The 13,510-nt window shown below is 56.2% G+C and overlaps 1 protein-coding gene across 1 annotated transcript; it reads left to right on the forward strand.

Moving 5' to 3' along the window:
- Positions 1–1,546: 1,546 nt before the first annotated feature.
- On the forward strand, positions 1,547–9,095 carry CYP4B1 (cytochrome P450 family 4 subfamily B member 1). Its single transcript, XM_089912471.1, is given in 17 exon segments — positions 1,547–1,552; positions 1,809–1,840; positions 1,842–1,933; positions 2,100–2,144; positions 2,708–2,806; positions 2,809–2,867; positions 3,836–3,927; positions 4,235–4,386; positions 4,541–4,647; positions 5,442–5,632; positions 7,320–7,420; positions 7,423–7,452; positions 8,224–8,288; positions 8,388–8,427; positions 8,430–8,463; positions 8,887–8,996; positions 8,999–9,095. Coding segments are annotated over 17 exon segments (1,317 nt in total). The 3' UTR covers positions 9,061–9,095.
- Positions 9,096–13,510: the final 4,415 nt, after the last annotated feature.

The raw sequence follows: 13,510 nt of genomic DNA on the forward strand, positions 1-13,510 counted from the left end.
ATTTATTAACCAGCAAATATTTTCCCCATTCATTTGGTACCCACACAGCCCAACCAAGGACTCCTTGGAGGTTGTCACTAGGCGTTCTATATCCTTATACCTTCCATAGGCTGGACCAGAGGACTGTGCCTGCTGGTGATGCCCAATAAATACTTACTGATTTGATGAACAGATGAAGGAGGGACAAGCACAACTTTGCACTGCTTAAATCATCACCTTCAACAGACTAGGGTCAGTTTGGGGTGTCATATTTTTAAAAAGGAAATGAATAATTTTATTCCAGGATGCTTCCTGATTCAGTTTATAGGCAACAGAAAGGCAGAAGAGGGGATGTAGTCAATTCCCAAGGCAGCAGCTTGAAGCGATTACTGCTGTGGGGAGATCACTCCAGGCACTTCTTGTTTTCTGTGTTTGAAAAAGTTGGGTTTGATGCTGATGCAATTTATCATATCATGATTACTTTTCCTCTCCTACAAACGCTGCAACTTCCAGGCAAAAGTTTTCTAAACCTACGTATCTGCTGCTTTCCCCAGCCAGTGCAAGGCACAGCACTGTTCTGTTGATTTTCACCTGGGTCAATCTGTATCATCACTTTTCACCTGGAACGAGATACAGAAGTGATTCTCAGAAAGTGAGGTATCTTACTCTGTACCCTGCTCAACGCAGGCAGTATAAGCAGGAAAGGTTTCAAACTATCTCCTCAATGTTTGCGTAGTGCTTATACTTTCCAAAGCACAGTCACAATGACTCCTCAATTTACCAGGTGTTATTAACCTTGGTTTATGGACAAGAAAACAGGGCCAGAGATGTCAGTTGACTTTTCAAGGCACAAAGCAAGTAAGTGTCAGAGTTAAGACCATCACCTCAAATTTCTAACTCCAGGTTTGCTAATACATTGCTCTCACTCATTTTGTAGCTACTTGCTTTGTGCTGGCATGGTGCCAAGTGCTTTCTCTATGATGGCTCTTCATCCTTTCAATATTCTGTCCTAGAGCACACACCACCCTTTCTCAGGCCACTGTCCTACGTGGTGGCAGCTCCTGGGAGACACCATACTTTTTCCTACTCCAGACTCTGTGCTCGCTGTTCCCTCTCCCTGGAATGCTCTTCCCTTACTCTTCACACGGTCAGCTCCTTATCATCCTTCCGGTTTGACCTTGAATGTCCTTTTCAGCAAGAGCCCATCCTGGGTCACCCTACCTAAGCAGGGCCTCCCGTTAGTCCCTCTCCCAGTGCTGCGTTTATTTCCTTCTTATTACTCGCTACTTTCTGCAATCTTTTTACTGTGTTGTTTACTTGTTTATTATCAGTCTTCCCCCCATAGACGGAAAGGGCAGGATCATGTTTCTCTCATTCCCCCGAGACAGGGCTCTGCACATAGCAGGTCCTCAATAAAAATGTGTTGCATGACATAACAGGGCGGGAATCAAGGTGGTTTCTGTATGGAACAAGAAGCTGGAATTCTCTTTCTAATGAAAAACTTTGATGCTGAAAAGAAATCTCTTTCTGCCTATAGTGGAGATAGGGGTTTGGTGGCAGGCACCAGATGGAAGTAGGTTGACCAGTTTGGGGTTGCTGGGCTCACCCATGGACAATAAGAAGGTGGCTTGGACTTAGAGCAGTGGCTATGGGGCTGGAGAGGGGACTGAGCCCAGAGATGTGTAGGACAGAGTGACTGGCTAGGAGAGTGGGTGCAGGAGGAGGGAGGGGCACTCCCTGGGCCTTCCTGGGCGGCCTCCTCTCTTCCCTGCTGGCCTGGCTGGTGACGCTGGGTTCCCGAGTGGCCTGGCCTTCTGTTGCCATTTCAGATCTGGCAGACGGGAAGTCTGGACAAGGTGGTGTCCCTACTCCCACCCAGTCTGGTTGGGACAGTTCCATGGCTTCCTGAACATCTATGACCCTGACTACACCAAAGCTGTGTGCAGTCGAGGAGGTGAGGTCTCCTGGGAGAAGGAGGGGTTTCCTGAGAGCAAAGGAACCATGTGGGGAGGGGTCCTGGGCCTGTACCCTAAGTCTAGGCAGCTGAGGTCCCCATTTCTGGAGGTTTCCCTCTGGAAATCCCAGGCCCCACTTGACCCAAGCTTGTCTTTGTCCTGCAGACCCTAAGGCCCCGGATGTGTTTGACTTCTTCCTCCAGTGGATTGGTGAGCGGGCACCTGCCTTCCTGCCCTTGGTGCTGGGTGAGCAGGAGCCTTCCCTGTGCGGACCTCCCTGCCCAGTGCCCACTCTGGTAGCTGTTCCATCCACCGGACCACCCGGCCCCCAACTGCCTATGCTAAGCTCAGCTGCCCAGTAGGAAACGCGGGAGGAAGCACGAGAGCTCCAGGCTGCCAGAGAGGTGGGTCTCAGGCACCTTCTCCTGCCAGAGTGTCTCTTCCCACGAGAGGCAGGGCAAAGGCTCTGGACATGCGTCCCTGTGAGGAACAGCTTCCTGGAAGAGGCGGCACTAGAGGTGATCCAGGAGGTTTTATTGGTGGCACTGGCTGGGGCCAGGGCCTGAGGAAAGGAGTGGTGGCAGGACCCAGGCTGGGGTCACCAGAGGCTGCGAGGCTGGGGGGCTGGAAGGCAGAGCTGGGTTGGGATGCGAGGCTTGGCAGGGAGGACGGGGGCGGGGTTGGGTGGGTTGGCTGTGCTTGGCCCCGGGCTGCCAGGGATGGGGCAGGATTGTGTGACCTGACCGGCCCGCCCTCTCCCCTCCCTTCCCCAGGGAAAGGCTTGCTGCTCCCCCAGGGGCCCAAGTGCTTTCAGCATTGCAAGCTGCTCACACCTGGCTTCTCCTATGACGTGCTGAAGCCCTACGTGGCCGTGTCACCGAGTCCACACGTGCCATGCTGGCGAGCTCCCCGTGCCAGGCTCCTGGAGGCTGTGCTGCAGGGCCAGTTTTCCCTGGGGGAGGGCAGTGAGGAGAATTGCTGAGGCCCCGAGGCCCGTTTCTGTGTGCAGTAGCTGTGCGAGCCTTGCCCTGCCTGACACCTGCTGCGGGCTGGGTGCTGACCAGGTGCTGAGGCTCCAAGTGGCCAGGCAGCCCCGGCCCTTGTCTCCACCAGGAGACCCAGTCCTCCCTCTTCCCAGATCAAAGGGCCTCTGTGAGACCCCAGTAAAGTTCCTACTGTAGCAGATTTGAGGGCTGCCTGTACTTGAGAATATTAGGAAGACCTTCCATATCTAAAAAGTGTCTCCTCGTTCTCGGCCTAGCACAACTGCCTGAAATAACGTCAAGAGCAACTCATCTCTAAAATGGATGGTGGGGGACTTCCCTGGCGGTCCAGTGATTATGACTCTGTGCTCCCAATGCAGGGGGCACGGGTTTGACCCCTGGTCGGGGAACTAAGATCTCGCATGGCGTGGCCTAAAACATAAAATAATAAAATAAAATAAAATAAAAATAAAATAAAATAAATAAAGAGATGCCGGGCATCAGGGGTCCAGCTCAGAGTTTTAGGGCTGGATAATCCCCAGACGTTACCCAGGCTGGTCTTTCCCTTTGCAGGAGGCTCCTCCCCTGTATCACTGCAGGCCTGACTTACACACAGACTGTGCTGGGGAGCTCACCACCCCTCGGCCCTCCTCTCCCCTTACACACAGCTGCCTGGCTGGGAAGAAGTGTCTGTGTGTGCTGGGCGAGGCTGCCTCCTGGTTCTGCCCTCTGAGCCTGAAGCCTCTTCCCTCCACCACCCCCATAACAGCAGGATGGAGGCCAGGCCAGGGACCGGGGGTGTGCAGGGGGAGGACAGCAGCGGGTTCTGGAGGGCAGGTGTCGGGCACCCAGCATGGCTGGCCTCTCTCCCTCATCGCCTTCCATCTCTGGGTTCTAGGACAAGTCTTGTGAGCATAGAGCTTTGACATCTTCTGCGAAGTGGGCCACATGGCGCTGGACTCGCTCATGAAGTATACCTTTGGCAGAGGAAAGAGCAGCCTGGGACACAGGTCAGGGGGCCCTTGGGGCTGACCGCAGTCTCCACCCAGGCTGGCTTGGCAGGGCGAGGTGGCAGGACTCCCGGGCCCTCGTCTGAGAGGAGATAGGGTCCTGCCCTAGGGAGCCCAGCTCAGGTGGAGCCGGGCCTTTCCCATGGCTTTGGTGGGAGGCTAATGGCAGGGAGAGGACGGGCAGAGAGCGCAGTGGCTGAGGACGGGCTGAGAGCGCAGCGGCTGGGGCTGGATTGTGGAATGGAGCCGCTCAGGGCCTCTGCTGGGGGTCAGTGTCTGAGCATCCCTCCCTCCCTCCGCTGTGCAGGGACAGGAGCTACTGCCTGGCGGTCAGCGATCTCTCGCTGCTAATGCAGCAGCGCTTCGAGTCCCTCCAGTACCACAAGGACTGCATCTGCTGTCTCACCCCACAGGGCCGCCACTTCCTGCAGGCCTGCCAGGTGGCCCACGACCACACAGGTGGGACCTTCCTGCACGGCCTACCCACGGGAAGCCCAGGTTCTAGTCTAGCTCCTCCCGGCCCCTGGGGGACCCCTCCCATTGCAGGACATCCGTTCCCCCTTCGGGCAGAGGGCGGGTCCCCAGGCAGTGACACCCTGTGCTCCCGGGACAGACCAGGTCATCAGGGAATGGAAGTCAGCCCTGCAGGACAAGAAAGAGAGGGAGAAGATGCAGAGCCGGAGGCATCTGAACTTCCTGGACGCTCTCCTTGGGGCCCAGGTGAGTGCACAGTCACCCACCCTAACCTGAGAACTTGTCTCACACAGGTCTTCAGAGCGTCCTCCTGGGACAGGGCTCACTGGACAGCAGCAGGGGCTAAGCATTTTCTTCCTCTTTCCTCAGCACATATGACCTGTTTCTTGTCCCATGATACATATCAGCAAAAGCTCAGAGGTGGGAAGGGGCTGGCTGTGGCTGGCCGTGGCACTGGAGAGAGATGTAGTGGCAGGGACGCTGGGTCACATGCCTGAAGTCCAATTCCAGACTTCTGAGACTCTGAAGAATCTTAGCACCCGCGAATCTTACAATCTTAGGCTTTCTATATTACTTATTCATTCATTCACTCATTCTGTTGGACTTTTATTCACTCACTCCACAAACTCACTGAGCCCTACCCTGGGTTAGTGTCCGTGCTAGGGATGCCGACGCTGAGAAAGCCCTGGCCTTGGCCTCCAGACGCTGACGTAGGTCTAGTGCAGGAGACAGGAGGTGGACATTGACGGACCTCTTCCTCCTCTGGGTGGTATTCTGTGTGTCAAGTGAGCCAAGATGACAGGGCTGGTGAAGTCACAGGTCACTTGGCCAGAGGGGTCAAAGAAGGCTTCCTGGAGTAGGCGGCATCCAAGCTGTGCTTGGGAGAACAGATAGGAATCTAGGGGAAGGTCCTCACCCCCAGTCTGAAAAGGAGCTTTCCCTCCCTCCCCCAGACATCCATTTGAAAGCTACTGTTATGAGGTCTTGTTGGAACCTACCTCAGATGCCTTGGGCGGTCGCACTGTGCCTTTCTGACCCAGGATGAAGATGGGATTGAGCTGTCAGATGCAGACCTCTGGGCCGAGGTGGACACGTTCATGTTTGAAGGCCATGACACCACCACCAGTGGCATGTCCTGGTTTCTCTACTGCATGGCCCTGTACCCCGAGCGCCAGCATCGCTGTTGGGAGGAGGTGCGAGAGATTCTTGGGGACCGGAACTCCATCCAGTGGTGAGTGAGGCTGTGGGTGAGCCCCGTCTGTCCTGCTTCCCGGTCCCAGAGAAGAGCTGTGCTTACAGGGCCACCCTGGAAACCAGGTGACGGCAGGTAGCCCTTGTCCTTTTCCCCTTCAGTGCTGTGGCTTTAGGGGGAGCTATGTGTGGACACAGCCCTGAGCCCTTTCTCTCACAACAGACCCTTTTCAGATGGGAGTCATGGAGACAAGGTGGTCAGCAGGAGGCTGACCTGTGTTCTGGCTCCCTCTGCTGGCAGAACCTGAGTACCCTTCTGGGTTCCTGGACAGAGCAGGCAGCACCGGGAGAGAAAGGTTTGGAAACTGAGGATGCACAGAGCTGGGGTAGCGGGGGGAGCGGATTCCCTCCCACCTGCCTTTGGATGGCCGTGTGCAGCCTCTAGACTCCTCTGATGAAGGAGAAAAGGCTGTTTCCCAAACTCCATCACTTCAAAACTTGCAACTGTTTTCTGTTTCTTAGTTCAAGCTTGAGCTCACTGACACGACACTGGTTGACGCTGACCTCTCTGTGCAGAATGAGCTTTGGCGGTCTCCCACGGGCCCCTGTCCCATCTGTGCCCCCTGCCCCCTCTCCCTTCCTCCCCTCAGGCCTTCAAGTCCTGTCACCTTTCTCTCTTTCTCACAGGGCTAGGCACACAGCAGGGGCTCCGAAAATGCTCAGTTGTGGGGAGACACTTTAGATTCCCTGAGGGAGACTGACTGAGAACTCCAGCATCTGGGTGAAGGATGTGTGGTTTTATTGGTCGGATGCTGGAAACCTCCCAGGGTGTGCGGCCGCGTGCCAGGCGCTCTCCGGGGTGTGGGTGCGGAGGAGGTGGAGCCACGATACTGCCCTCGGGGAGTTTTCAGAAAGACTCAAAAGGCTAGAGAAACCGCAGAAAGGGCTAAGACTGTGTGGCTCCGTGCTGAGAGCAGAGGAATCGAAAGGGGTGGGCCTGAGTTGGTTTCCTAAGGAGGCCTGAAACTCAGGCAAAGGGGGAGAGCTGGGCCCTCCGTGTCGGGGAGCACTGTGAACATGGCTTGGGGGCAGGGAGTTGAAACATTTATTTAATTTTCATTTCGTTCCATTTCAAACTTGAAGCAACTTAAAGGACACCTATTCGATGAAATGTAGAACACACATGAACAATGAGGACCGGGGGAATAAACCCTAAGTTGGGGCTCTGTAATAAGGTGTTGCACAGGACTTATAGTTGGACCACATTTGGGTCTGAGCTTCCTAGTGGCAATATATTCCTATATATAGAAAATTACTCACCCTCCTCTGAGCTTGTCACTGTTTATCCATTTCTTGCTTCATTTGACCAGTGTATACCAGCCCCTGTTCCTCTCCATTCCAGCTCCCCAGGGAAACCAAGCGGAACCTAAAGAACTGTCCCTTGTGGGGTTTCTGTGGGGCCCTGAGAGACACAGGAGTGACCTTGTGTTTGATGGCCAGAAGGACATACACCCCTAGGGTCCTGTGCTATCCCTTCCTAGCAGTGCAGGTGAGGGAGGGATAGACAAAAGTGGAACTAGACCCCTGGGTCTGAGTGGCCACCCTATGTCTAGCCCTCTGACTCTCGGGTGTGTGATGGTGGTGAAGGGAGGAGCTGGGGCTGGGCCCGCCTTCCCGCAGGACCCTGTTGCTCCCAGCCCAGAAAGGCCTGGCTGTGTTGCTGGCAGCGGTGATCTGAGGAAGATGACCTACCTGACCATGTGCCTCAAGGAGAGCTTCCACCTCTACCCCCGTGTGCCCCAGGTGTACCGCCAGCTCAGCAAGCCCGTCGCTTTGTGGATGGTCGCTCTCTACCTGCAGGTGGGATGGGATGGATTCTGGGTGGAACCGGAGTCCTTGCGGGTGCTCTCTGTACCCTCGCACCAGTGGGGAAGAGCCCAGGCTTTGTGCTTGGCCTGCGTCCAAGTCCTAGCTCCATAAGGTAGGGGTAAATCCCTCTACCTCTAAGCCTCTGCTCTCTCTTCTGTAACTGGGGATGAGAAGGGTCCCTGCCTTACTGGGTTGTTCTCAGGAGGAAAGAGACAATATTTGTCAGGGCTGTCATGTACCACCATGCAGGTTGGGCCCTGAACAACTTCAGGAGGCATCATTCACTTCGGGTACGATGCTGTGCAATGTACAACCCGTATAACCGTGTGTGGTGGCTTTGTAAGGAGTGTTTAATGCTGGGTCTGACACCTAGTAAGCACCAATGACTGGTAGCTGTTACTGCTGATAGCATAATACCGTGAACAAGTACTTCCCTTGAGAGTCAGTTAATGGAAAGCAGGAAGTGTGATAGTCCTTGCGTGTCCTACCGCGTGGGGGGCTGCATCAGTCCTTTTCTCCTTTTCCTTTCTACAGATGTCTGTGGCCGGTGTTGTGCTCAGTGAGGGGCTGCAGGAAGTACGTGTGATGATGATCAGAGGCACTTTGATGCGTTGAGGGGGGTCATGGACTCTCTGTCACTGGCAGTGCTCAGGGAGGGGCTGGTACCCTGTTAGGGGGACGCTAGGGGATTCTGGCCCTGTGAGGAGGTGGGCCTGGCTGCCTCATGACCACCTGGTCACCAGGCCTCTGCTCTGCCCACAGGTAGCCTGATTTCTCTGCACATCTATGCCCACTGTAGGAATAGTGCAGTGTGGCTCGACCCCGAGGTACGCCATCCCAGGGCCCAGAGGTCAGATGGGTGGATGGCTATGGGGTCAGCCTGCCCTAGGACCTGGCAGGTATTTAAGCAAGGCCTGTCCCCTCAGGTCTTCGACCCCCTGCCCTTTTCCCCGGAGAATGTGGTTGGATTTTTGCCTTCATTCTGTTCTCTGCTGGGCCCAGGTAAGGAGAGCCTAACATCCCTGGTCCTCTGGACCAGGGAGGTGAGGATGGAGGATGTCGTTGGGGAGGCATCCTTTGGGGGAACTCTGGGATGAGGGGGACCATGCTGGGTCTGCGGTGACCCTGATGCAGGGGAAGTTCCAGGGACCTTCCTTCTACCATTAGCATAGTCTTGTCCTTGGCAGGTGGGTGGGTGAGTCGTTCCAAGAGAGACCCCCTAAGCCACAGCCCACAGTGTGAACCTACCTGGTCTGGAACCCTCACCATACTCCCAGGATCTGTTTCTTAAGCCCAGGTCAATCAATCAATCAGCCAGTTATTCATCCAAAAAGAGCTACTGATTTCTGTTGGTCACTTAGAGCACTGGTTTTCGTCACTCTGGACACCCTGTAGCCTGATGTCATTTTGTGCTGCTCATCGCAGGAACTGCCTTGCACAGCAGTTTGCCATGAACAAGATGAATGTGGTCACAGCCCTCTGCTTGCTCTGTTTTGAGTTTTCCCTGGACCCCTCAAGGCCACCCATCCAGATACCCTGCTCTCCAAGAATGGCATCCACCTCCACCTGAAGCCGCTGGGGCCCGGCTCTGGGAAGTAGATCTGCTGAGAGTAGGGCCCCAGCCAGCCCAGGTTGTGGCCTCTCCCTGGGTGTTGCCATCTCCAAGCTAGGTTGTAGAGTAGCTGTGTTCCCTTGTCTTCTGCAGGCTTGTGGATTAGAGGGGAATAGGCACCTGCGTGGACTGTCATCTCGAGGGCAGCGCCATGTAAACATGTGTGTCTATAAATGCTTACTATGCATGTGTTCCAGAGCTCACTCATTCATTCAACAAACGTGGTGAACACTTACGTGCCTCTAGACTCTCCTTTCATCTCCCGTAATTGTCCATCTTTCTAAAGTTTACACAGCGTTCGCAGCGGAAGCTGTGCCTTGGGATTGGTGGTTATGAGCAGGCACTCACCCATTCCACCTGATAGATGGATGGCTTTTGGGGCCTGCCCCTTCACTGAGATCTGTGTCTTTGTTTAACTTTGTGTGTATGTTTTTGGAATATAACAGACATAAGGAAAAATTGCTTAAACCCAAAATACACAAGACAATGAATTTTTAAAGAAAGCTCCCTGGTAACCACTGCTGAGGTCAAGGAATATGGGCGATGGGTGTCTCTTCTGCCCCTCCTGAGGCAGGTCTGTGCGGCACGCCTGCCATCCTCAGTGTCTGTGTCAGAGTCACCTGCTGCACTGGGCATGTGGGGTTTTGCTGGGGAAGGTAGCAGAGTGGCCTCAGAGTGTGGCTTCCGGGAAAAGATGGCACCCGAATCAGGCCTTGAGGCAGGGTGAGGTATGAAGGTGCAAAGGAGGACTTTTGGAGAGGGACTCAGGCTGGGGCCGCATGGGGAATTAGCACTCCTGCCCTAGTAGCCCCTGCCGCGGCTGCCTGATGGCTGGGGGCACATACACCTCTAGGGGTCAAGTCTAAGGCCATTAGTGTGCTCCAATCCAGGAACTAGACAGGTGTGGAAGGGAGGGCACTGTGCACTGGGGGGAGGGGCAAGAGAGGGGACCTCTGGCCCTGGGACTTGGGGATGTCTTTATGCTGTCTTGGGGGTTGACCATCTGGAGACACATCCTTCCTGCTATTGATGCTTGCCCTCTGGGGAGAAGCTCACAGCCTTGGAAGTTTGGCCATGGGCCACATGTTCACTCCTGCAAAGCCCTGTCAAGACTCAGACCTCCTTGCTCACCTGAGGCTGGATGCTGAGGCCTCAGCCAGAGTGTCCCCCATGCCACCCACTTTCCCCTCTGTCCTAGCCCTGGACAGACCTTTCTCTGCACAAGTGAAGAAATGGTTTCAACAGGTATCATCAGGGAGCAGAGCCCAGTGTCCCAACCATGTGTGGCCCACGGGTGGCTCTCGAGTCTAAGATGTGTCTCCTTCCCTGATCTCTGGGTCCTCAGGAGGCCAGTGAGGCAGGACCGAGGAGGCTGTTATCCCACTTAAATACTAAAGGAAGGAACCTGTCAAGATGCTCATCAGGGAGGAGCTTGAGCGGAGGCCTTCTGACTCTGGCCTCTTTTGACTAAGACTCCATGGGTAGAATTGCCTTTCTCTCTGAGGACACGTGTCTGTGGGAGCTCTGGAGCCAGAGGGAAGGAGGAGGCTCCATGTGAGAGGGGAGCTGGGAGCAGGGGGCACCAAAGATGAATTCCATGTAATCCTACCCGCTCGCAAAACAAACCCTGCTGCCTCCTGGGATCCACTCTGTGCATGTATGTGAGCCGAGCATGGAGTGTATGAGGGGGACATATAGGTGAGGCTGCACGGGGGTGACTGTCTATGTACGTGTCCTGGGGGGTGTGCATAGGAGTGTGGACACAGCTGGGGTTTTTCCCACTGTGTGGAGCGAGCAGGGTCTCTTCTTAGTCACTCTCTTTAGCTCCTGTAAAATCCTGAGATTAGAGCTCACGTCCATGGCTGGCACCCAGAAGACAAAGTTCCCATCGTCCCATGCGCTGAGAGTGACCAGCCGGAGCCCTTCTGCACCACCTGACGCCAGGGGACCTGCCAAGCTTCCTGTCCAGGACGTTCCCGGCTAACTCTCCTGCCCCACCCCCGGTCAGGCACAGAGAGTCCTCCTGGCCCCATGTTGGAGCAGAGTGAACTAGCCCTGTGACCTAGGAACGGGGAGGGGACTGGGCCGAAGGTTCCAGCTGCAGGCAGCGGCTGGGGGGAGACGTCCCCTTCAGGAGGCACATGGCAGCATCACAGCAGAGCACAGGGCTGCAGGGGGGTCTCCTCTGGCATCCGGGGCCCTGGGTTAGGAAGGGCAGGGGTGGGACGGGAGGAGGACCTGTGTGCAGAAGCAGCAAGAGAGCAGGGCTGGTGCAGAGAGGCTGCTGGAGGAGTGCGAGGGACCTGGTGCTGGTCAGGGTCAGGAGGACCAGCCCCCCTGAGGTCTCCAGGAGTGCCAGGGTTGAAGAAGCCCGTCCTTGCTCAGGGGCTGGGCAGACACGCTGGGGACTGCAAGGGGCTGTCCTGTGGGGGAGCTGCACCGGCTGGTCCTCTGCTTCGGGTCTGACATCCTCTCCCAGCAGCCAAGCCTCGTGCCCAGCTGGTCCTCCCAGACCTTCCTGCACAGCCGCCCGCTCAGGCTTCTGAGGAGCCTGCAGGCCCTGCATGTGAGGAAGGGCTGCCGGGGGCTGGTGACATGGCCAGGCTGGGCTCTTCTCAAATCTCATTTGGGATGAAGTACTGGCTTCCTGAGGCCCTTGCGCTGAGCCAAGTCTGTAAGGCTTCTTTGCTCAGGGCAGGATGGGCTCTGGCTGGGCCCCTCTAAGGATGTAGCAAGGAAGCTACCACACAACAGCAGGGAGGCTCCTTCCCTGACAGGTGCCCAGGGTGAGTTTCTTCCCTCTGAGCCTTTGGAGACGAGCCCTTTCTCCTGACTCAGCTGCCATGGGAGTCTCAGGTGACAGGCGGGTTGTGGGGCGTGAGGGACCCCAGAGTGTGAGGCTGCAGGGGCACTGGGACACGCTTGTCCTGCTGGGGTTCTGGGCCCACAGACCAGGGGTCATGTCCCCTCCTCGTCTCCTCTGCCTTCCCTCCCCTTCTCTCTCTCTTCCATTCCATCCAGCTCCTTGCAAGGGAAGACACACACGCTCCATATGACATTGTGAATTTATCCAGGGAGTGGGAAAGAGGGGAAGCCAGGTGAGTGACAAATGGGCAGACCTGGAACACACAGGAGTGATCGGGGGCCCAAGGCCATGGTAGTCACGCAGGACTTAGCAGCTACAGTAACGGCTGCCCATGGTGTCCGTGTCCTAATACCCAGGTGGACAGTCAGAGACACAGGTGGGTCAGAGACAGATGGAGAGATAAGCAGATAGGGAGCCTGGAGAAAGGTGAGAGGAGGAGGGCAGAACGTCTGATGGGCAGGAGGCAGGAGATGAGGTAGGCCGGCAGGTGGGCAGATAGAAGCAGGAAGTGGGCACAGAGGCAAGGACGGGAGAGAGTGACAGCAAGACAGGATGGCAGGCAGGGGCCCTCAGAGCTCGTCCTTGTCTCCAGCAAGCATTACAGGAGCTTCCTGAGCTGCAAGTGGATCCCATTCTTGGGCTTCAGCACAACTTTTGGAATGGGAACTGGGACCCAGCTCAAAGCGAAGTAAGGTCAGGGCCACGGCCACCTTCATCTCATTCATGGCAAACTGCTTCCTGATGCAGTTCCTGGGTCAGGAAGGGAAAAGGAAGTGAGCAGAGGCTTCTAACCCCTGCTGGGCACAGGGCATTCAGGGCTCTCCTCCACGTGGCCCAGCCCCGATCCCTTCCTTATGGGTCACATTGAATGTGCCGCCCAAGCCTCGGTCCACCCTCTCCCCCTGACCTTTCCAAAGGCCACCTCTCTCCAGGACTAGCTCCTAACTCCTACTTCTGCTCTCAGCAGTAGCAAGTCCTGTTGGGGAGCGTCGGCGCTCTAAGCCACAGGGTCAAGTCACGTGAATCAGTAAATGTGAATTAGTACTTTGTTCACTCGTCCACAGGCAGCTTCTGGTTTCCGTCCAGGCCAGGGCACTGTAGCGGGGTGTGGGCAACTCTCGGGCCCGCACCACCCACGGCAGACAAGCAGGGGCCCCAGTCCCCAGACAGGACAGGACAGGGTTGTGTCAGGAAGTCAGGATGGCAACCGGGAGGCTTCTTGGAGGGGCCACGGGTTAGCGCCCCTCGACATGCTGGACCACTTGCCTCCCAGTTAATGCTCCGGCCTCCTGTCTCCCTGCAGCCCCTCAGTCAACCCGCCCCTGGAGCCTTCCCATTCTAGTCCAGCAAGGCCCCTCCTCCCATCCCGTGGGCTCCTCACTGGCCTTTCCAGTCTCCTTGCCTCCCCTCCCTCTACTGCAGCCACGGCGGCTCGGGGCCTGCTGCGCCCTCCATCACAGGGAGGACACGTCGCGGGGCCTCAGCTGGCGTCACAGCGCTCTCTGGGCTGCTCCTCACTCACCTCGCACCTGTCCGGACCCTCTTCCTCGCTCCGCTGCTGTTGAGGTCCC

Source organism: Delphinapterus leucas, chromosome 1 (genome assembly GCF_059928025.1).
Source record: "Delphinapterus leucas isolate spDelLeu-1000000601 "Yukka" chromosome 1, BTC_Dleu_Yukka2, whole genome shotgun sequence".
NCBI lineage: Eukaryota > Metazoa > Chordata > Mammalia > Artiodactyla > Monodontidae > Delphinapterus > Delphinapterus leucas.